Source organism: Phycodurus eques, chromosome 10 (assembly GCF_024500275.1).
Source record: "Phycodurus eques isolate BA_2022a chromosome 10, UOR_Pequ_1.1, whole genome shotgun sequence".
Classification (NCBI taxonomy): Eukaryota; Metazoa; Chordata; class Actinopteri; order Syngnathiformes; family Syngnathidae; genus Phycodurus; species Phycodurus eques.
Window position 1 is genome coordinate 18354317 of NC_084534.1, and position 25154 is coordinate 18379470.

The window sequence follows — 25154 nt, forward strand, 5'->3', positions numbered from 1 at the left end:
ATCTTTGATCCCAAGCTCGTCTGAACATTGGCTCTTCGAGAGGCTTTAAAGCCAAACGAGGGCAGCGGTGAAAAACGTCGTTGACACACCGAGGTTTTCATGTGGGAATGATAAGCCGCGCCGGCGAGTTTCATTTAATGTCGCCCCTCACGCCCGCTGCCAACACAGCGAATGAGTCTTTTTGTGAATTATTTAGAATTCTGTCGTGTGGAGGTGGCGGTCGACAAAATATAAACTGGACTACTCGGTGCTGCGTGCTGTCTGCATGAGTCCCTGATGTACCCATCCAATGTGAAATCTCAACAGGAGGTATACATTTTCCTGGGTTGACTCAGTACAATAAAGAGACCTACAGAGTCTCAGGGTTTAGCCAAAAGCGGTTTTATTATGGAACATTTACTTTTTAATTGCTTTTATACACATATTTGAATTGCTGGAGTTCCTAACCATCTATCAAGTGTGAAATTACACAACCAAGTGCATTTTATGAGAGGGGCGTGTAGTCAACAGTGGCCAATTTATATGGGGACAGGGCAGTTTGGAACAGGTGATTATTGTGGTGTGATTCATGATCACTTTTTCTTAAGGCAATTTTAATTTGTGTGAAAAATGGCACAACGTACTTCTGTACTTGTACCCGAGAAAATGCTCCAATACTATGACACCGATACCATTTCACCAGCTTGACATATACCGTGCAGGTGGAGTAGGAGCCATGTGAAGATACTTTAAAGATCCCCTATTTTGGCTATTTAGATCTCCATAGAGTAACTCTAACATGGACTTAGCATAAAAGTGTCAATTTCCTTCCAAAAAACACCTTGGTTTTGTCATACGAATGCCCCGAAAATGCCCCTCTGACAACAACTTCTGCTTGACCCAGTTTTGTATCCGCTTTGTCCATATTTGGCTAAGACCTCTGATTAGTAGCCTCCATGTAGAAGACCCACTTGTGAGAGCACGTTTGTTATGTTGACAGCACAGGCTTGGGAGCGGAAAGGGAAGGCGGAGATCTTCGCTAGTGACATACATAAGCTCGAGAAATTCAAATGACCGGATTTCAGGCCTCTCAGCAGAAAATCGTCTGGAACTCAGGAATGCGTAGACGATTTTAATTCATATTTCACGTTTACTGAGGCACCACAATAATATATCCCAAATACTAGAACAAGTTCATCTATCCATCCATTTTCCGTACCGCTTATCCTCACTAGGGTCGCAGGCGTGCTGGAGCCCATCCCAGCCATCTTCAGGCGAGAGGCGGGGTACACCCTGAACTGGTCGCCAGCCAATCGCAGGGCACATATCAACAAACAACCATTCGCACTCACATTCACACCTACGGGCAACTTAGAGTTTTCAATCAGCCTACCATGCATGTTTTTCAGATGTGGGAGGAAACCGGAGTACCCAGACAAAACCCACACAGGCACGGGGAGAACATGACAACTCCACACAGGCGAGGCCTGAGGTCCTCAGAACTGTGAAGCAGATGTGCTAAACAGTCGGTCACTGTGCCGCCTAGAAAAAGTTGGCTCGGCAAAATACACCCCCTTTAAATTAAACACAGATGACAACACTAAAGCCGACTGCAATTTATGCACTGTGAAATGGAAGGAGGCGGACACTCGCAAGCTGCGACGGCAGGCTGTCCGGCCAGCAGTTTCTTGAGCCTCGTCGCACGCGCACCCTACACGAAGCCTGGCCAGAGAAGGTGGGCCGGGCAGGCGACTCGCTGCAGCGCAGGCCGTCGAGAGGCGGAGGAGAGGATAAGATAAGGAGAGGCGATAGTGTGAAAAAGTATCACTTCAGTTGTCCTGTCAGTTTTATTTTATGCAGTAACCTGTGCTCTTCTCAACAAGCAGTCACTTTTTTTCTATAACACAGAGGTAACATGGCTACTATTTGTATATCCACGAGACTTGATGATTCTTCCGCTCTAATTTCTTCTTTGTCTCTTATCTAGTTACTCCTTTTACATCGGGCCCCCTAGTGTTCAGACTGAGACACCACATAACTGAAATACCTTGATGCCTCGTGTTACAGACTACATTTACGCAAAATGTTTGGCAAGACTGTTAGAAAAGCATGCGGATGGATGTTAAAATGTCACTGATGAGAAGTTACTCGGAAAAGTTGTGTGTTTCTGTACAATATTTGATTTCAATCAAATACATTTACATCACAATTGCAAGATGCCATGGCATTATGAAGTATCGGTACCTGGTATCGGCAAGTACTCTAATGTAAGTACTTCCACTCGTATTTGATCGAAAAAAAAAAATTAATTCTAAAAAGTGATATTAGCGCATGCCTAAAGAGAACCTGAGTCCCTTATAAAGCCCCCAAGAGATTTAATAATCATCCCTTCGTCGACAACTTCTCAACAACAAATCAATCTCCCCCCTTGCAGTTGAGTCCATCTGTTCGTGCTCTGACAAGAAGGAGCATTGAGTCTGTACAATGCTACATTAGCTTATCGCAGTAGCTGCAATGTTTGTCAGTCACACAAAGAAAAACCTTTGCAGTTCTTGGTTGCATATGAGCAAAGCGTCTGCCACTTACAAGCAAGCCAAGAGCACGAATGCTCTTTCATATCCTCTCAACTCTCGCCGAGATTGAACCCAGAGATCCCGATCGGCTTTGTGACGAGCAAACCGGTTTCCATGGCAACACCATGAAAACCCAACCACGCCCACCGCAATAAACATACTCAGCGGCGTCAAGCAGCTGTTTTTTTTTTTATTTTTTTTATTATAGCTAAAGCATTACGAAGTGTCACAGTTTTGGCATCACAGGACGCATTAAAATTAAAAGCCACATTGAACGTTTGACTGACTGGAAAGAGTAACATTGGTTTGACTGATGGGCAGCGGGAAAGAATTCGGGTAATAACTGGAGCATGTTTTCTTTTCACTCCTCCCACTCTCCTCTTTTTCTTTACTCTAACCCCTTCCTAAATTGTTCACATTGTTATTATTTCGGGAGGAACTGAACGGAATAATTGTCCCCACAAAACAACCTGCAGACGTCTCAAGCCTCCCTGATAATGAGTCTCAACCAATCTATGTTGGTTTTCGTTCGGCTCAGACTGATACTGTAATTATCTCATTATCAATAATGAATTAAGCGGGACCCACCATGTTTTTAATTGAAATGACTACACTGGTAAGATCATCAAAAGGTGCAAACATCACTTTGTAAAGTTTATCCCGTATTAAACTCGAAAATGTGCAAAAAATCAAGAGACAGAAACACAGTCAATTTGAGTGATCAGGCGTCCTCTTTTTACAGGGCATTCATACATTTGTGACCTATGGAAAAACAACTGGCCAGGATTTTATAAGAAATGATTTTGTTTTTTGTTTAGTTTTTTCCACTTGCATGTTGTTAAAATCCCACCTTCCTGCACAGTCTGACAGTCAACCCATGTCCATTGTTTTGGACCTATAAAAGCGCGGTCACCATTTTAAAATCACCTGCACGGATTATTCCGCTCTCATCATCTGCATGGATTATTCCGCTCTACTGTGGCTCGCGTTTCTGTGACAGTGTCAAAAAAGGCGTAATATCTGACGATAAATTAAAAAGAAAAAAACCCCGAAGTATTCCAATCTACTGTCAAATGACTGGCTGTCGAGTCACTGCAGTCATTGTAGTCTATATGTCAAATCATAACCACAGCTGCGATTTGCAATTGCGATATGACAACACCACGCTCAACATAGCATCAAAGTCCAAAGGCAGCAAAGTCAGAAATGTGCGCATCTCCTTCGCCATCACAGTTTTGTACATAAATGAGTCATCTAGACAAATGAGGCAATCAGGTCAGGGATAGCATCCAAAGAGAAGCCATTCGAATCTCCTGAAGGAATTCTACACCTTTTTAACGGGAGTCCACTAAAAACACAATACGAAATGTCTTAGTGATGACTGAACTCTTTGAAAAACTCCCCTATTCGCCTTCAGACTCAAATTAAAAAAGCATGACGTGTTCTGGACTCACAAATGATGGCCAATAATGTTTACTGTTGAAAACTTAATACATTATTTTCCATATAAATCTTTATTTGCAACCTTTGTTTATTTACTTAAAGAATGTGTTACATGTATCCGCTACAAAGGGGGTTGGGGGACAAAAAACAACAAGTTCATACAGTATGCTCTCGGGTAATTATTTTATGACTTCTAGGAAAAGGCTTAACACTGAATAATAATAATATGAATTATAATAATGAATGACTGAATGAATAATAATACTAATACATTATTTTCACTCCCACAAATATATATTATGTATCCATATTTTTTACGAGAACATTCGTTCCCAATTAGGGCTGTGGATCACATACAGTAAACTACTTGTGTATAGATATTATAAACAAAAACCTAATTAAAGACAATAACGTGCATGTGAGGTGCAGGTATTATTTTTGGCCACTAAGGGTCACCATCCTCACGTTCTACTGTGGTATCTGTAACTTTGCGCATGTATGGGTTGAAATGGCGGTGCCTGGCCTGGTGAGTGACGTGGGCATCGGCGAATGAAAGTGTAGAGTTGCCTGGCTGTTAACTGGCTAAACTGCATGTTGAGTGACTCAGCAGCTCGTGTACGAATGCGCTTATTACATGTTTGCGTCCTTAACGTTTTTTCAATAAGGCGATTGAAAGTGCACCGGCGGCTTTGTCTATCCTTGATCACTTGCACGGGCATTACAATCCGTTCTAACTAGCAATGGTAGACTATATTAAATTCATCAACATCAATATGTTAGCTTCTGTGTTGACAAGTGGAGATATGCTGTTTTAGTACACATAGCACATTATCTTCTTTCTTAAGTGTGAAATGATTCCAAGCTTTGGACATTGTTTTTTGGACTCTTTCCTCAAACCTCGCCACCATCGCGCCAACTTATTTCAACACGGAGTGGCGCGTGTGACTGCAGTAACATTTGTCCGTGTAGAAAAATGATCACTGCGAAGCTTCCAGGCAGAGATTTTGCTTCGACCTTTCTTCATAATCGAATTTTTCCAATTCATCGTTGCAGCCCTAAATGCCGTTTGTGATTTAAGAAGTCACTGTAAAGTTTTATGCTCCAGCCTGGCTCTGCCTCACCTCATGCAACCTTAGAAAATAATAGCAATCATTTTCTAGAGTGCCACTCAAAAATTGGAAAACATACTGAGGCTGCACGTCATTCAGTATAATGGTCACTTTCCAGTGTGAACACACAATGGAGCTCATCAGAATGACTTTGACTTTGGGGGCCAGTGCCAGTGTGAGACTTTCTTCCTTTTTTGGGGGGAGTGTAAACAACCTTTGTTGCCTGTCATAGCAACAGTCAGCCTTCCTGTCAACGACGTTTTTTGTCGTGCGTAGACTATTTTAAATATTTATGACAGAACCATCTAACTTGTCCACGTTCAATGGAAGAGAAGAAGAACAGACACACAAATCATTACTACATCAGCCACCAAAGTTCCTCGTCATCCATCAGCTGCCGAGTCTTTAGTCCTCAATATCGCCGTAACAAAGTGCAGGCTAACCGCGTCTGACCTCAGCTTGCAGGTGAGCGCAGTCAAGTTAATGACTCGGAGGATGAATGTGTCGGAAAAAAACGACGGGCGGCTAACATTCATCATAAAATACACGGGAATGCATTTCAAAAGGAAAGATGCGAGGAACATGTTAAGGATGACTTATCATTCCAAACAGAGGAGAAAGGTTCACATCTATGTTTTTTTTTTCTTTGGACCTTTATAGGATGATAAACTGATGCAGCATCATAATAGAATAATGCAAGCAACAATGGTAAGAATAATTATGATCAGAATCAGAATCAGAATCATCTTTATTTGCCAAGTATGTATGATGAAATCCTTTTTAATGTACAGCTTACTCGATGTGATTATAGCATATAATTTATCAGCTATAATAATTATATTAGTTATATAATACTTTCATGAACAAAATGTATTTTACATTTGAGACTAGTATTTTTTAATGTATTATTATTATTATGTATTGTTTTGATTTTGACGTGATCAGTGACTGATTGAAAGCAAATTTAAAAAACACACTATGACTACTAAAATAAAAAAATACATTAGTACATTAGGAAAATTGTGGGGGAAAAAAGAAATAAAACATTAAAAAAACATGTTGTTGTTACCTGCGCGTCCATGAGCAGGTGTCTCATGAGGGTCATGGACTTGGTCAAGGGGTCCTGCTCCCCAGTCAGGAAGTCGCGCTCATCATGGCTCAGGATCCTCGGCCGGCTCACCATGAACTGAGCGATCTGGTCGTTGAGGCTGTTGAGCGACTGGACGGCTGCGAGCGACAAAAGACAAAGAGTAACTTAAAGTATGAACGTCTTATCTTCTCCTCCGCACGCCGAGCTTTTGGTTTGTCTGCCCGCTAATGAGAATCCTCCCAATGAGGCAGCTGTGATCCTTCCTCAGTCAATGTAACGCTCATTTTGGACAACAGGGGAATCATTAGGTTAAGTACATTAGCGAGACACAGAAACCCACATTTGCGCCATTATGTGATATGATTCATCCCGGGGACCGCCGCCATAATAATGCCATTATGTCTTGTTGCAGTTAATGGCCGTTTCAGCACTGTTTTGCATCGCTTTGTCTCACCGGGTTTGTGCAAAGTTGGCCTTTTCGCACTGTCAGACTTGGTGTAAGAATTGCCCTATCAATGCAAAGTCACATTTCACAGCAGGGACGCGTGCACAAAGTCAGCGCGAGATCATCAGAGCGAGCGAGAACGTTGCACTTAAAACAGTAGATAATTTATCTCTTTTTAAAATCAATTAATTAAAACAAGACTGTGTGTGTGTGTGTGTGTGCGTGTGTGTGTGTGCGTGCGTGTGTGTGCGTGCGTGCACACAAGTGTGTTTGTGATGTAAAAAAATTAAGTTTCAAAGCATTTATTAAAAAAAAAAAAGAAAAAAAAAAAAAAACCAGTGTGGACTTCAGGGCTCTACAGGATTAATTAGCAGCAATACTCTGGTGGTGTCTGCATGAATGAAGCTGTGTTGTAATCCCACAATTTGTGAAACACGATTGCAACAATGTTTTCGCTGCAGGGAGGCGTGCATTGCATGTTAATGAACACAATAATTTAGATTCCGCAGTCGTTAGTTACTACTATACACCAGCATAAACTATCAAAAAATAATTATGTCCAGTTCGTTTGATCATTAATCAATATTATTTACTGTTGCAGTTACTTGTGTTCAAATATCTAGACTGTCTCACTATTGTTCTGCTGTAGTTCCCACCCCTAGTGGTTTGTCCACTCTGTCCCTCTGTCTGTCCGCTAAAACCCTTATATGTCCAACTGCATTTTCAATGAACATCAGAATAATTTTAAAAAAATTATAAAGAAGATTTATAAAGAAGCAGAGGGTGTATTTCAAACTCCCAGTTGCACAGAAAAACTGTTCCAGCAGAAAGGCATACAGATCCACCATTCTGCAAGTCCATGCAGCTGAACAGGACAGGTTTAAAAAAAAAAAATCAATGTCATTAACAATATTTTGGTTTATAATTTAGGTACACGAGAGTCATAACATTAGAAACACCTTGCAATATGATGCAGTGCAGATGTGAAATGAAAAAAAAGACCAAAAAAAATCAAGCCATTCTCTGCATTCTGAAATTCTGTGGGCGTCTCTGAAGAATGTGCTGAAACCACACCCTGCTCAACTGTCCAATCAAATGCTGTACCTTTGAAAAAAATGGATGAGTCTTCATCGAGCATATCTTTCTAATGCCTGCACAAAGTTGCATATTTGAGCCGTAAAAAAATATATCTGCATGAATATGTCCCACCTGGTCGTTGCGGGGCTTTTCAACGAGGCGCTCTAAAGCGGCCACATAAGGGCTTACTTTTTTTTTTTTATTTCACCTTTACTAATTTCTGTTATTAGGAATAAATGAGTATGGATATTTAAAGGACCTCTTATGGGTTTTAAAATCAGTTACACATGAACGAAAATGTTCTTTTTCTGATACCTTCAAATAGCTATATTGTCAGACTGCAAAATGAAAAGACATGAAAAGGGCCAACAATATATTAGCAGCTATCGCCTCGCAGAATACAAGAGCCAAGGTTAACTTTTCACCAGAAGCATCAAAGATTTACAAGGACTCCTTTTGCCAGCCTTGTCTTGTATTCCAGCAAATACTTTTTACGAGGGCGCGGCAGCCCTGCAGCCAGCAGGCATCAAATCAGCCAAGGATAAAGGCGGATAAAATGTTTATGACAAGAGGCTGACAACTGCATTCCAATCTCGCCTTGGTTTACATGGTGCCCACCTCTGCCCCCGTTAACAGGAAGGGGGCTGCGGAAGGAAGACGTAGTGAAAATTGAACGCCGCCACGGGAGGACGACACGCCATCTGCTCTTCCACTTGTGATTCAACTTATCACAATCAAAACTGTCACATTAGTCTATGTGAAAGGATGACATCACACAGGTAGGATTTAGGATTTAGTGTTGGGTCTCGGGTGAAATGGTTAGAGGTTAGGTTTAGGTTGTTAAGGTTAGGGTTACGTTAATGGTTAAAAGGACAAGATCAGTTAGAGTCAGGCTGTGAGGGTTGGGGGTCTAACCAACAATCTCAGTCCACCTTTGTTAGGATCATGGTATTAGGGTTAGGGGGTTATAGTCGGGTTCAGGGATTTTGTTTGTTTTGGCGGTTAGGGTGTTAGCGTCAAAAGGACAATCATGGTGGAAACCATTTAGGGTTAGGGTGTTTGGGGTAAGGGTTGGGTTTAGGCTTTGAGGTTCAGGTTGGGGTTAGGGTCAAATTGACAATCTCAGTCCATACTCGATAGTGTGTTAAGGGTTAATGGTTAGAATTCGGGGATGAGGTTGGTTTTGGGGGTTAGGGTCAAAAGGGCAATCTCAGTCAACACCAATTAAGGTTTACGGTGTTTGGGGTTAGGGCGTTGGGTTTAGTGTTTGAGGTCTCGGTTGCAGGTTAGGTTTAGGGTTAAAGTTTGGAGGTTAGGGTCTTAATGAAAAATCTCAGTCCACACCAGTTAGGCCCTAGCCACTAACACCCCAGTTGTTAGGGTGTTAGTGGTTAGAGTTTGGGGTTATTTAGAGTTTGTTTTTTAGACGGTCTGATGACTAATCCACATGGGTTAGGGTTAGAGCAGGGATGGGCAATTTGAATGATAGATGGGGCCATACCAGGGGGCCACATAGAACTGTACACTTTCTGACTGGATGTATGACAAAAATCAAAAAGAAACAAAATAACCACAAATTGTGATTTTTATTTTCCATCAAAAAGGGCTCTTGTGCATACAAAATAAACATTCATAACTGCTGAACAGCAAATCAAGTGCAAGAACTCACTTTGTGCATTTTTTGACAAAAATCAACTCAATATAAACAAAACAATATCCAAAAACATCAATGGAGCCATACAAAATGATAAGAAATAGTACTTGAGATATGTTACTGGAAAACTGCTATCCCCTCTCCAAAATAGTCATCAAACACATTCAACATAATATTTTTCAGCAACAAGGAGATATGTCTACATCCTGGTGTGTCTTCAAAGTAAGGCCTGTTCGCTTCCTAAAACACTGCAATATACTTCAATCAGATTATCAGCCTGGGTGATAATTCTTATTGGCAATAAGAAAAGATAATGTTGGTGTCACTTAACCTACATTATCAGAAAGAGGGGTACGGTCTGATTCAATTTGTGTCATTTAAGGGAAAAACTACTCTAATATAGCACAAAAGGGTTTCCAGGAGCAAAAAGGTACAGATACTGTTCATTTGGCCTGGAGTTCCATGAGATGCGAAATGTAGACAGCCCATTACATTCTTTGTAGAAAACCCACGGGAGAAAACAACAATAAGCAACAATAAGCTCTGATGAGGCATGCGAACCCATACCGTCTCAGGAAGAAGCAATAGAATGTACATGTGAAAACAAAGTATGATCAGAGGGGTGTTTTTACCAAAGACCTTAACACCCACCAGTAAGCTGTCCAACATAAGACTGCATTAGAAAGTCTCTTTTTGCCTCCGTATGCTTAGGGCACCGTCGGTTCTGTGTCAGACAGCTTCTGCCAAGGCAATTTGACGAGGCTCCAAGAGCCAAATTTGGAGCCAAAAGGTCCAGAAGAGTGGGAATGAACAATATGAGGCAAACGCACACCACAGCGCTGGGCTTTATTTCCAAAATGCTGGTGCCAGAATAAATACCCACAGTTTTCGCAAGGCCAAAAAAGTCCAAGCTGGACCGCAGTCAGAGAAATAACACCACCTTGAACTGTCACACACTAGAAGACGGACTTACTGGAACTTTTAATGTGTGGGTGGGTGGGTGGGGGGGTTAAATGTATCAATTAGGTTCAGCAATGTTGGCTCTTTGGATGTGACAGCCTGCTGTTGTTCGCTTCATTGTTGTGCAGCAGCACCAGCATGTAGGTCCAATTTAACAAATCCTCTTCAGTAATTGGACACGTCACTTTTGTCAGTTTCAAGTTACTCCAGTAATCATTTTTCTTTTGACAGAAGGGTACCAACAATTCTGTCCAATTATGTGCACATCTGATATGAGTTTTACTTTGAAAATAATTTTATTTTGAAAGGCATCCACCTGAAATGTGCAGTCGCCTATAGTGTATTAGCCGTGATTGACGCTGCTACAAATTTGTGCTGATGTTCATAAGCAACATGGCAATGCATAGACCAGGGGTGTCAAACTCATTTTTGTCACGGGCCACATTGTAGATACGGTTTTCCTCAGAGGGCAATTATGATTGTAAAACCATACCAATATTTAATCGCCTCATCATATTATTACACATAGACAACAAATTGATGGATAACTAGTTTTGAAATCAGAAGTCAAGGATAATGGTTTGTTCAACTATTGTTCAGGTAACTGTATAAGAGGTTTGGAGGCAAAAGATGCTTACAATAGTTCATTACTATTTATTACATATGAATATTATACAAAAATTTGGAACAGATTTTAGCAAGAATCATGGAAGTTGACACACATGATATGCACATAAAATGATGTGGCGGGCCAGATCTGGCCCCTGGGCCTTGAGTTTGACACTTGTGACATAGAGGTACAAAAAATAATGGTAAAAACCATTTTAAAAATAGCTACCAAAAACTAGTTAGCTAGTAATGTTAGTTAGCAAGTTAGGCAAAACCGTTTTTTGGCTCCCTAGCAAGTTATCAAGATGAACTAGTTGGTTCCTTTTTCAGCTTTGCAAACATTTGTTAAACAAAAACTAGTTCAGTTAGTGTGACACAAATAGTAGTTAGATTGGCCAAAAAAAGAAGAAGCATTTAGCTACATAGCTAGCAGAATTACGCAAAAACTAGTTAGCTGGTAAGATTACACAAAATACTTAATTATGCATTAACTAATTAGCTACCCAGCAAGATTATATTAAAATAGTTCCACAAAAACTAGATAGGTAGTAAGATTACACAGTTAACAATAATAATAATAATAATAATAATAATAATACAAAGTCACTGATGGTGTAGTGGTACACTCGCCTGACTTTGGTGCGGGCAGCGTGGGTTCAGTTCCCACTCAGTGACAGTGTGAATGTGAGTGCGAATGGTTGTCCTATATGTGCCCTGCGACTGACTGGCGACCAGCTCAGGGTGTAGTCCGCCTTTCGCCCGAAGTCAGCTGGGATAGGCTCCAGCGCCCCGCGAACCTAACCAGGATAAGCGGTGTTGAAAATGGATGGATAGATAATAATAATACATACATACTTATATAGCGCTTTTCAAGGCACTCAAAGCCGCTTTTCAATTGCACACATAATTCATTCACTCCACAGTCACACCCCAGTGGTGGTAAGCTACTTGTCTCGCCACAGATGCCCTGGGGTAGTCTGATGGAAGCGTGGCTGCCATTCTGTGCCTCAGGCCCCTCCAACCACCACCAAACATCCAACTGCATTCATTTGTAGGTAATGTGTGTTAAGTGCCTCGCCCAGGGACACAAAAACGACGTGCGCTCAGGCAGGGCAACGAACCAGACACCCTCCATTTGCAGGGCGTACACTTACCCTCTGTGCCACACCTAACCCTAAATTTGTATGGTTATGCAAAAATTTGTTTGCTCGGGGTGTGAATGGGAATAGTTGCTGTCTACAGTATACAGTATGTGCCGTGATTGGCTGGTGACCACCCCACGGTATACCCCGCCCCTGAACTCAACTCAATTTCTAGAGCACTTTAACCACAACTGCAGGTTTAACATAGTTGTGATAAGCGCTATAGAAACATGCTCTATACTTAGCTAGTAGTATTACACAAATAGTGGTTAGCCATGCAAAAATGATGTTAGTTAGCTACTTTCCAGGAGAACACGCAAAAAAAATCAATTAGCTAGCAAGAGTAAATAAAAAGGCATTAGTTAGTTCCGAAAAAGGTTAGGTAGGCAGCAACCTGACTGATTACCCCAAAAATAATAGTGTATATTAGTTATGCAATAACTAGATCGCTTGTATAATTTCACAAAAGTGGTTAGCTAGCTACCTAGCTAGGATTATGCAAAAAATGCTACATACACAAAAAAGGGTTATACAAAAAGTAGTCTGCTACCGAGCTAGTTAGCAGGATTACGCAAAACTAGTAAGATTACACACACAAAAAAAAGTTACACAAACTAGTTATTTACCTCGCTAGTTAGCAGGAGTAAAAAAAAAAAAAACATGAACAGTTGTTGCCCAAAAAATAGTCAGCTAGTAAGATTACACAAATGTGAGTTGTTAGTTTTGGAAAAACTAGTTTATCAGCAACCTGTCTAGTTAGCAGGATAACTAAAACGCTATTTACCTCGGGTGAGAGCAGTTGAGAATCCCTGAGCTACTCTGACGTATATAAACAAATGTGTTGGGACATACCTCGTAATCAATGAATTAATCCATCAGTGGATTTCTGCCTCAGCGTAGACTAGATTCGATGATGTTGGTGACGACTTGAATTTTAACACTATCAACCACGTTTGGGATGAATTTAAACAGGGGCTTCATATTTTCTCCCATTTCCACTTCCTGTAGCTGGAATAGACCCTTGTCCCATTACTTATGGCCATAGTTTGACACTCAAACTTGTGGTCAGGTTTCTGCAACTCATTAAATGTAATATGTGCTAGCCAAGTCAGATACCGCATGGGGGGGGGGGAACCTCCAGTGGATAACTTTAGTCGATTCTCCAAATGTAGGAATAGCAAATGTGAATTTTAAATAAGACTGCTCTCTTGTGGGTTTACTCGCACTCTGGTAATCCTTTCATAATGAAGCCAAATCATATCTGCAAGGTTTCTCTGCTTCAGTTGATATGGAAACAGCAGCTAATTGCTTGCATATATAAACACACACACAGACAGACTGTATTCGCAAATGCGAAATGTTAGCTGCAGTAGATGATAACTTTCCTTGTGTAGTTTTTCAGGTGTGATCAGTCACAGAAAAAAAGTGGCTTGGAGTCTTTAGGGGATTGACAAGAGCTGAAGGGTGCAGCTCGAGCTCGCAGGACAAGCAATGCTGCCCCCACTTGAGCACTTTGAGACACATTCACATGACGTCATGCTTGGCTCAGATTTGGACAGGAATTGAATTATTACAATCCAACGTTCGATTGGGTCACTGACGGCGTGGTGCTTTATTCGCCTGACTTCCGTGCAGGCGGCTTGGGCTCAGTTCCCACTCAGTCGCAATGTGAATGTTAATGGTTGTCTGTCTTTTTATATGCCATGTGATGGACTGGCACTTTACCGGCGACCAGTCCACAGTGTTTCACCTTTATTTTATTAAACATGCCATAAGCAATCCAATGTAGGTCAACATATGCCCAGCAGTTATATAGACTTGGGACTTTTTTCACAATTCAGAACAATTCCCAGGTTGTCTTTATCAAAAATATGTAACAAAAAAAAAAATTGTGGTGATTTGGGGCTGGAACAAATTGCCTTTCAATTCAGTTCAATTGGTTGAAAATGGATTTGAAATACAAGTAAACTGAGCTGCAAGGTAGCACTTTAACAGTGACCAGTTTTTCCAAATACGAGCCATCACTCAGACGATTTTTTGTTTGTTTTGTTTTGTTTTGGATTGCAAGCAAAACTTTTCGGTATGAGCACTAGATGGCAGCAGCAAACTAGACAACAAGCAGGAATTTTGGCAGATTGTGAACAATTCTCCAATAAAAGAGGCCAAGAGCTTGCGTCAAGATTTTTATTGCAACTCACAGATGGTTTGCTGTAAAACAGAAAATACATGTAGTGTATTTAATCAAACCGATAACTTTGAAACTCAACTAGCTTAATGCTAACATACAATGCAAAAACCCAAGACAGGCTACCAAAACTAGCATTGAAGTTGCAGTAGTTACAACCCTTGTCAAACTCGTTTTTGTCGCAGGCCACATTGTAGTTCTGGTTTCCCTCACAGGGTCATTATGACTGTGAAACCATATAAATGTTAAAACGCCTCATTATTATTGGATATACACAACACATTGATGGCTAAATAGTTTTGAAATCAAAAGTCAAGGATAATAGTTTGTTCAACTATTGATCAAGTTACTGTAAAAAGGGTTTTGGGAACAAAAGAATGCTTGCAGTATCTTAATGTTATTATTACATATGAAAACTTGACATTTTGGGACAGATTTGTGTACGAATGATGGAAGTTGACATATGATTTCCTTTTGCGGGCCACATAAAATTATGTGGCGGGCTGGATTTTAAGTTTGACAACTGTGCTTTAAGCAACAGATATCTGAACACAAATGGAACAGCAACACACGTAGGCAGACAATATAAAAAAAAAATACTCACAGGCATATATGCTTTATCATCTATATACATCTATTTTTTTAAATACTAACATGTCATGTATTTATTATGTCTATTATACTGCACCTGGTGACCAACATTTTTGTTGGTGTTTTTTGTAAGGCTGCAACGGATTTATGGCATTGCCCTAATGGTGCTCCCTGATGTCTGTTGTCAAGTGATGTGATCGACAAGACAGTCGATGCAGATACACAACGGGTCAAACAGCACACAAGGTGAAACATACACACAGACACACACACACACCATCCATCCATTTTCTGAGCCGCTTCTCCTCAGTAGGGTCGCGGGCGTGCTGGAGCCTATCCCAGCTGTCATCGGGCAGGAGGCGGGGTACACCCTGAACTGGTTGCCAGCCAATCGCAGGGCACATACAAACAACCAACCATTCGCACTCACAGTCACACCTACGGGCAATTTAGAGTCTTCAATTAATGAATGTTTTTGGGATGTGGGAGGAAACCGGAGTGCCCGGAGAAAACCCACACAGGCACGGGGAGAACATGCAAACTCCACACAGGCGGGGCCGGGGATTGAACCCGAGTCCTCAGAACTGTGAGGCTGACGCTCTAACCAGTCGGCCACCGTGCCGCCCACGCACACCATCGTGATGATGAAATCTTTTCGCCACGTTTCGCAATGAGCATTCTCCTTTCAAGTGCGGCTTAGTCGGATTCAATCCGCTTCTCATCCAGCCACTTCAATTACATCAACTTCTATTCCGACAACTACACGCCCACACATGCACACACTTGTGCTTTTAAGTGAGCCCATATGCAGTATGCTCATTAGTTCCTCCACTTCTAAAACGTGACTGAACTTTTTGCTTGGAACTTCTAGACATCTCCAACATGCAGGGTGTATACACTATTATCTGAGCAGAAACAACATTTAAAATATTTATATACAGTATATAAATATATGTGGCGTATTTTGAGTAAAAGATGCATACTTTGTGGTCAGAACATTGAGGCGTACACCCTGCCAGCGAGTGGTGCCTTGCATGTTAAAAAGTAACAGAAAGAGAATGAGCTACATTTCATCACCACAGGGGCGACTGATGCATACTTAAGCGGACGGCGGCGGGGAGGGAGCCGACAGACTTCTCCTCGGGAACGCGCCGCACAACAATCAGGATGTGCGATGCCGGGCCGATTACGCTCACGCTGAGCAGGGCATTAAACATGAGCAAGAAAGTCGACGCGAATGTCGGATGGAACTTCTGTCATGTGTCTAGAAGGAAATTTCACAAAAAGTCAAGCACAAAATGATATTAAGTTATGAGAAACAATCATCATGTCACAAGAATAAAGCTGTAATAATACATGGGAATTGGTGTAAAATTAAGCAGAAAAAAAATTCTTGTAAAAATTCTGACTTTATTTTTGTTTTTTTTTCTCATAATCATCGTTATAAAATCACATATTTTCTCATAAATCTACAACTTAATTATTTAGTATTATGACTTCCTTCTCATAAAATTACAACTTGTTCCCATTATATTCCGTCTTTAACGAAAAACTTCTTATTTGTAATAATATCACTTCCTTTCCGTAAAATAAAACATTTTCCTTATAATTTTAGGACTTTATTCTAGTAAACGTAAGACATTTCTTGACATATAATTATTAATTTACGGTTATACATTTTTTTCTAGTTACAATACAACTTGAACAATGTAACGTTTATTGTAATATTACGTCTACTATTCTCATGTAAAACTACAACTTCTTACTCATAATACAAATTATTAAACTTTGTGTAAAATCAAAAAAAATTTTGCAATAGAATGACAACCGTTTTCTCAGGAATTTAAATATTTTAAAAAAAAAAAAGATCCAGAAGACTTTTTGTCACAATAATAGGACTTTATTGTCTAAAAATGACCATTTATTTATTTGTCATAATAATATGACTTAATTCTTATAAAACAATGACTTCTTCCTCCCTACAATAAATTGTGATTCTGTAGGCTAATGTAGGCTAATAATACAAAATAAGTCTTGTGAATAAGTCTTATTGCTGGCAATACAGTATATGGACTTTATTCTTGCAAAAGGAAACCTTTTTTTCCTCACAGTATTACAACTTTATTCTGGTACGATTATGGCTTCTTTCTCATAATACGCTTTTGTAGTGATAGCCCCGAGACGTTTTCCAAGTTACTCGCTGCAAAAATGCGAGCAATATTTCTATTAATAATGCATCCTTTTTGATACTTAATTGTGGCGATACCATGCTGGCTAGCAATGCGGCTGCAGATAAGGGGTGAAGAGAGCGGGTGAGGAGTTTAAAGAAAAGAGCGGGCACTAGGAGGCATATGTGTGGAGTCAGCAGACATTCCGGCACACGACTCAGTGATGCAGAAGACGCAGCTGTGACAGCAAACAAGGAAACCGCTGCCCAGGCGGATAAATTCACTTGAGATATTTTAATAACAACAGCTTTTCACTGTCTTTTCTGTTCTCATCCAGGACCGGATGCATGTTGTACATTTTGAGCTATTCTGCGAAAGCTGCACCCACTCGAAGCTTAAAGGAAGTGCTTGATGCAGCAATGAGCACATTCGGCTGCTTGTATGCTTGTAAGTGTCGGAGATGTGAGATGTGAGGGCGTTAAATCTGAGGGAACATGTTCACTGTAAGTGAACATGCAAGTACATTCAGCTCATGTGCAGCTACTTGAAATGTGTGTGATCACCTGCACACCTTTCAATTTAAAACAATCTCTAAACATAAGGCACTTTACAACATGAACAACTATTGACGGTGAACATTCAAGGGGATCATTACCTCCACCAATCACGTAAAAAATGCGGCAAGAGGTCTTGTTTCGATTGTCGTTCAGTTTATTTGGAAGGATTAGGCAAAACCTAACTAGATGTTCGTTACCTAACTAGTTATGCAAAGAAATTACACAATAATTACTTTAATGAGTTACACCAAAAAATAGTTAGCTAACTACCTAGTTAGTAGGATTACATAAAAATAGTTGTGCAAAAACAATTACGCTGGTAAGGTTACAAAAATAGTTACCTACCTAGCTAATTTGCAGGATCGTGTGGGGGGGAAAAAAAGTCACAAATTAGTAAGATTACATAAAAGGTACTTAGTAATGCAAATGAATGAAAATTTGCCATGTAGAGAGGCTGCATTAAAAAAAAAAGTTTTTGTTTTATAATTTGACCCATCCCTGACAGTTTATACACATTGAAACTTATTAAAACACTTTTCAAACAAATTGTAAAGCTATTGGAGCACAAAAAAACTAACTGCAAGCATGAAATGTGTATAAAATACCACTTAATGTCGTTTCTGTGTACATGCATATGCCTTTAATAGGTGGAGCTTGGTGGGGTGGCATGTGAGTGTCTGAGTGTGAGCCGTGGAAAACAGCAGCTTCTGCGTGAGTGTGCTTATTGAGTTTGTGTTTAACTGTTCTCCCGGCGTTCAATAAAAAGCTGTAAAGTGCATCAGCAACTGTGGCTCTCCTTTCCCGTATTGGAGGCATTACAGTAAGTATTCTGTAAAAACCGAGCCAGTTAGCAGTAATACACACACAAAAAAATTCAGTTTAGATAGTTCATTAGGTAGATAGCAGGACAGAGAAGAACAGGCGACTTAGTTATTTATAAAAAGTAGTAAGTTCGCTACCTAGTAGCTACCAAATATTACTCAAAAACAAATTAGTGGATTAGGCAAAACCCCGTGATGAACAACAGTCACTGAGCACAAACACTGAACTCCCGCTGTCAGAAAACTTCTATTGCTTTATTGACCGCCCTGATGGAGTTGGCGGTGGGTAGCTAATGAAGATACATGTGCCTCGCCGCAAGCAAGGAAGTCAAGGAGCTTATGCAAATGTGAGTCTTTAAACACCTCATAAGTCAGCGCGTTTGTACGCGATGCAAACAAGTGACACATACTCGGTGCGGTTGATTGGATTGTGCAGTTGAGTCAATAAAGCCGAGCGGCGTGTGAACACAAGCTTTGAACGTAGGAACATTTGGACTAGGACAAGCACCAGAGGCTCTGCTGGACTTCATTAATACAATACGGGCTTATTGTTACTGTCCTCTTTAATATTTTCCTCCATTCATTTTCTATAGCACAAGTCTTCACAAGAGTTGCGGGTGAGCTGGAGTCAAGATGGGCTACACCCTGGACTGGTTGCCAGCCTATCGCAGGACACATAAACAAGCAGCCATTCACGCTCACTTTTAGAACTATGGACAATTTAGAATCTTCAATGACAGTGCATGTTTTTGGAACGTGGGATGCAGCTGGAGTACCTGGAGAAAGCCCACGTAAACATGGGGGGGAACATGCGAACCTCACAGAAGAGGGCCTGAGATTCGAATCCAGAAGCTCGACTGCGAGGCAGACGTGCCAACCACTAGGTAACCGTGCAGCCATATTGATATTGAAAGAAAAAAGAAAAAGCAGCCAGCCAATGACGGCGCAGTCAGACCGTTAAGGAAGGTGGGACTTAATTAGAAATCCAAGTCATAGCGAGTGGAGAAATACATGTTGACCAAGCAAATGTAATGATGCCAGGAGTATTTTTATATAGGGCGCAAAAACTAAACACAACAAGGTTAAAACGCAGGAAGATTACAATAAACATATTACCGACATTGTACAAGTAATGCGTCATTCGAGTAGCACAGGTGTACCTAATAAAGTGTCCAGGGAGTGTATGCCATACAAAATCTAAAAATAGCGGCGATGCTCTAGCTTTGAACCTCCACGCAGACGCCTCTCTTTGGCATTAACTGTAACGGACGCATCATAAAGTCCTCATATGGCGACGCAACAGCTGAGAAATTCACTCGAGAGGCAATTCCTCCTCTTGACTGCTCACACGATGCATGTTGACCATGACATTACAATAACATCCCTCAAAGTGAAGCCTTTCAAGGTTGCATCGAAAACCTTGATAGCCTCCACTTGTCAATAATTCAGCCTCTGCAGCATTTCCCTGTGTACCTCCTCCTGTATCTGCATTATGAATGGGAATGTGGATGCCTCATCAAACTGCTGATGTGGGAATCATGCTGCTACAAAACATGCAGAGATCCTCCATGTCTGAGTGGTATGTATCTCTATCTCGTTTGCTTTGTCAGCGCCGCTGTTCATATTGCTGGTTCTGACCTCTTCACTTTCTTGATAATGTCTTCTGCCGTAATCTCACCTGGATACTCTCCCTCAAGTGATTCCAACTCAAACTGCAGAGACTGACACACGCACTGTGAGCTTTATTCTTCTGCCTCATGCCAAACCAATCTTCCTGCTACAATAAAAAGTTACTATCAAACTTAACTCACCTGCGTACTGCAGCAATTGGGTTGTTAACGTTAACACACCCACTCCACTTTCTATTGTAGTGAATGATTTGTAAGACATATATAAACACTCAACATAACCAATTGCTCCTCTATTTGCCAATGTGCAAACATACAAGAAGCGCAAAGGGACCTAAGAGTACATAACTAAACATTTAGTAACATCTTGTTGTTTCTCGCAGGATTCACGCTCACTCGTCATGATGGTAACACAAAGCCGGTGACGAGTGTGCTATCATGAGCAAAGCATGTCACACACATTGAATAATAGAAGAAACCGGCATACAGTAATATGTCTCCTTTAGGAAGAACACATGCACTTCTGCAGCTTTGTAACCATCACATAACTAAACCTCACCCACTCTCAGTGACACATGAATCATGTTAAATCAGCTCCTCAAAAACACTGCTCTTCCTCCTTCTAGCTTCCTTTTGCCTCAGTCATGGATGAGAGGGATCTATTGCATGAGCTAAATGAGAAAATGGGAAGGTTGGCGGGTGGAGTTGTATGCAGTCAAGCGGTGATGGGGAACCATTTATGAAGTCCTTAGAGGGCCATGAAAATTTTAGGAAAACATGATCTAACATACTCTGCGAGGATTTGTGAGTTAAATGTTTTTGGCTTTTGTATTCCCATTGCACGGTTGGCCACGTCAAGCCCTCCGTAGGATGCGCGGAAAGGAGCATCAACTCACTGGCTTGCATCAGCTGCCCCTGGCGCCCGAACACCTGAGAGAATGTGGCCCCCTGGCTGCAGCAGGTGAGCATATCCTCCATGGCGGCTGCGGTGGCTATAAAAGAGGGGGGAGGCACGTCACGGCGGGATGGGCGAAAGAGAGAAGGAAGAAAGGAAGGAAGGAAGGAAGGAAGGAAGGAAGGGGGCTTACCTTGAAAAACAACGTCCGCTTCCTACCCGCTGCTGTTGAGGGAGTAGATGCAACCCAGTTAGCTTGCAGCAACGTGAGCAAGAAATGCTCGCTGTGCAGATGCTGGGAATGGTGGAGGCAGGCAGGGTGGGAGGATAGGGAGAAGGGCTGGCTGGGTGAGTTGTGGGTGAAGGGAGGGGCCGAGGAAAGTGGTGAATGGGAAAGTGCGTTCTTATCTGAGCAAGTCTTTTGTAAGGCATCATCGACGCTTCAGGCAGTGCGGTCCAGGATGGTGACGATTAGCCAATGTGCTTTTTATGATTATTTCATAAAGACTAGTGTTAAATTTCATATTTGTGTATTAATAGCAAGCTATCACAATACAGTGAAGCCTCGTTCATCACGGGGGATACGTTCCTGACCCACCTGCATAGAATGAAAAGCTGGAAGGACGCTGACCGGTTGGCTCACGCTTTGACGAGTCTGTGTGTGAGTGTCTGGGCGTGAGCTGTGGCTGACAGCAGCCTATGTGTGAGTGTGCTCATTGTGTTGGTCTGTTCTCCTGGCATTTCTTTCTTTTTTGTATGAATTTATATTTAATACAGAGCTGTGATTTAAGTGCGAATTCTGAACACAAACTTGAGCTGAAAATAAAGTTAGTCTAAAAATCATTGTAGGACTAAAGTATATTTAATATGGAACAGGGATTAAATTGCAAATGTAACGTTTATTAATGTTTCTAATAATCTGCAACAAAACAGTGAGGATGTTTCTCAAATCTGTTTTGTAAATAATAGAGTGCAGTAATTAAATTGTGGATTCATGTGCATTTGTTACATCTTACAATGATGTAGTTGATATGATTTGCGCAGTGCTTTAAGGGCAAGATGGCAGCCGTGGATGTTAATTTCCTCCTAGTACAGTATCTTTTATATTTAATACAGAGTTGCTCTGAAAGAAACCTGGGCAATTCTTTTGATCTACTGTACGCCATTTCCACCCCACACCTCTACCTCATCCATAGACCCTCATCTCTCTCCCTCTCCTTCCACTTCATGCAAATCCCCTCCATCCATCTCAAGTCTCGGGCCGCCGCCGGGAACCTCGAGAGGTGTATCTCTGCCCTGTGATGAGGACGGAGAAGAAAAAAAAAAAACGAGGATGAGGAATTTGAGTAAAGAAGCTGATGAATTACTTGATGTAGTGAAAATTGGGTAATGAGTCAAAACAAATCCCACGCCGTGTGAAGCCAAAGGAGATCAAAGAGCAAATGCTGGCGTCAAATTACATCAATATAAAATACTCTCTCGGGCCTCAGAGGCGCTGCTAGATTGGGACGTGGTTGGCATGGCGACCTCAGGCCAACTAGGCACCTTCCTTTTTCAAGTGGTGGTGAAAAAGAAAATTTTGTTCAAAGATGATGCGCAAGCTTCTACTTTTTGGCACTTTAATTCTGGTTGGAATAATGTGGAGTCAACCTGGATGACAAGCTGCACAGAATTACAGTTTCATGGGGGAAAAAAAAAAAAAAAAAGAGCACAGTGGTGGTCTGCCACAGAGAGAATTATTTCACTATTTGATAGCACACATGCACACACCTGGAATAAACTACAGCCATCCTCCGGGAAAAAAATAATAATAATAAATTTTAAAAAAATCAATAAAAGAAAAAAAAATCACCCAATCTCACATAAATGGTCTGAAAACTATCATTATTTCCAACAAATAATGTATCTTTGTTCATCAATGCCAGTGATTAATAGAGAGAACCAGAACAGTTAAATACTCTTCCACAAAATGGCAGAAGCTAAATAATGAACCTCATCATCAGAGATCCTTACTTCTGTATACAGGGGTCCCTTGAGATACGAGTGACCCGGCAAATGAGTTTTTCCAGATATGAGCAAAGGTTAGGACGATTTTATTTTTTGCTTTCACTCGCGAGCAAACATTTGAGTTACGAGCGCTGTATGGTGGCAGTGAACTCAACTCACTTCACAACAAGCAGCAGTTTGGCAGATAGTGAGAAATTATTCCCCAAAAATAAATTTTTAAAATAAATAAAAAAGAGGCTTCAAGAGCTTGCCACTCTGATAAAGTTTTCTGTTAAACTAATCATAAAACAAACATGATTTGTATTTAAAACCAGCACATAGTTTTGCTTTAAAAACAAACAATGTAAATATAGCATCAGTCTCATGTGTTATTATCCTTTCAAGAATGGATATTTAGACACAAACGGCAGAACAGCACTTGTACATAGATAGCATAACTACTCACTGGCACATATTCTTTCACCTCTTAGAAAAATGACTAATATTACTGTAGCTTATTGAGAAGCTGTGCACATCTCCATCATACCCGTTGTGAAATTGATGCACCTTGTGAGCAGCAAAAGTATTGAAACATTGAACAGTTTGACAAGTGCATTTAAACTTTTACCTGTAGTGCGTTTTAGGTTCACCCTGACATTTCAACCAAACGCCTGATATCCCAAACTTTTTGTGAGTACTGTATGCGCCTTTGGTTAAATAAAGATAGGGGAAGACAACACTTGCCTCCATCTTGTGGACCAGATCCAGCACGTCTTGTACAGCAAAACGATGGACTGCGCAGGGGCGGACTGGAGGGAAAAAGTGGCCTGGGAGTCATGGACAGACCGACCCAGTGCATGCGCGCTGTGGGGAGCCGGCCAACCGGCAACACAATTTTCGTGTAACCCAATGATTAAAAAAATAATAAAGGAATTTGATAAGCTTTTAGACCATAATTCATGGAGTAGTTAATAACCTAAAATGAAAAATATAAACAAAGACAAAAGAAACAGTAAGGACTACCATCTACACACCCAGGAGAATTAAGTCATAAGATGTGAGTACACCTATTTGACTCATTCAGATTTCCCCCCCTTAACTGGTCCTAGAAGAGATGCAAGATACATGGAACCAGCATGACACTGCAGTATATAAATTATTCACCATTGTGTTGCTTTTAAATGGATGAGGCCGATTTGAATTGGTTGATGTAGATTAGTGCTTTTCATATGTTTCGCACAAAGTACCACCTCCAAAAATACTTTGATCTCCAAGTACCACCAGAATGACCAACATTAAAATAAAGTTGGGTCATAGTCAGTGTTCATCAACTTTCTTAAAAAGTATATTTAATATTATTATAAGTCACTGTAACATTATACACAGTTTTAACATTAACAGTGTTCTTTAATAATATTCAAATGTACATAAGTAATGAATTAAATTCAAATATTTTGAACACATAAGTTAAATATAAATTGCACCTAAATAAATATTTGGAAACAAAGAATTCTAAAATTCTTAAATGCAACAAAACGGGATGCGGTGGTATTGGAATACAACATTTTATTGCAGTAGTCTGAAATAGTGCAATCCTGAAAGAGCAAATTTGTCTTGTAGTCTGATCCGGCATTACGTGTTGTCCGTCTCAGACATGTTGTCTGTTCCACACCGCCGACATGATTTTTTATTGGCCGTCAGATATTTCCAATACTACATCAAAATATGCGCAACAAGGCTAAAAATAAATTCAAATATACTGTGCACGATGGCGACGCGGAGTAAATGTCTTTTGCGGAGCCGATCAATAACGTCATTGATCGGATCGGCATAAAATGCTAATTATCGGCCAATACCGATCAGGCCAATAAAATCGGTGTAAAGTCTACAAATTATATCTTGCAACGATACACATTTATTTATCACAAGTCATACTGCAACATTGCAGTTTTTTTCTCATTCTGCGCAGGCCTAATACACACTCTAGAATTAAGTTATTGATTGTTGTGGTTGCTGATGATCCCGTGTGAAGATGGGGCATGTCCACACAAATTCATGGGCTATTTATTCACTCATATTCATTTCGTGGCAGTCATCTCAAAGACAGTTGACAGGTTGATTTCAACCAGAAAATAAAATTCTCAGTAAGCAGGTTGACAAATATAGGAAACATTTGGTCATTGAACGACACTAATTTTGAACTCTGTCAAAAGTAGGCCCAGGCAGTTAACACGTCGAGGTT

At 40.7% G+C, this 25154-nt stretch overlaps 1 protein-coding gene across 1 annotated transcript in view; it reads right to left on the bottom strand.

Moving 5' to 3' along the window:
* The window catches only part of kaznb (kazrin, periplakin interacting protein b), a 116580-nt gene that overhangs the window by 90838 nt on the left and 588 nt on the right, over positions 1-25154 (bottom strand). Inside the window, exons 2-4 of the mRNA XM_061687534.1 lie at positions 21120-22222; positions 20928-21023; positions 6174-6331 (exon numbers count right to left, since the gene is read on the bottom strand). Of these exons, the coding sequence (XP_061543518.1) occupies positions 6174-6331; positions 20928-21009 (240 nt within the window). The 5' untranslated portion in view covers positions 21010-21023; positions 21120-22222. The remainder of the gene's footprint in view (positions 1-6173; positions 6332-20927; positions 21024-21119; positions 22223-25154) is intronic.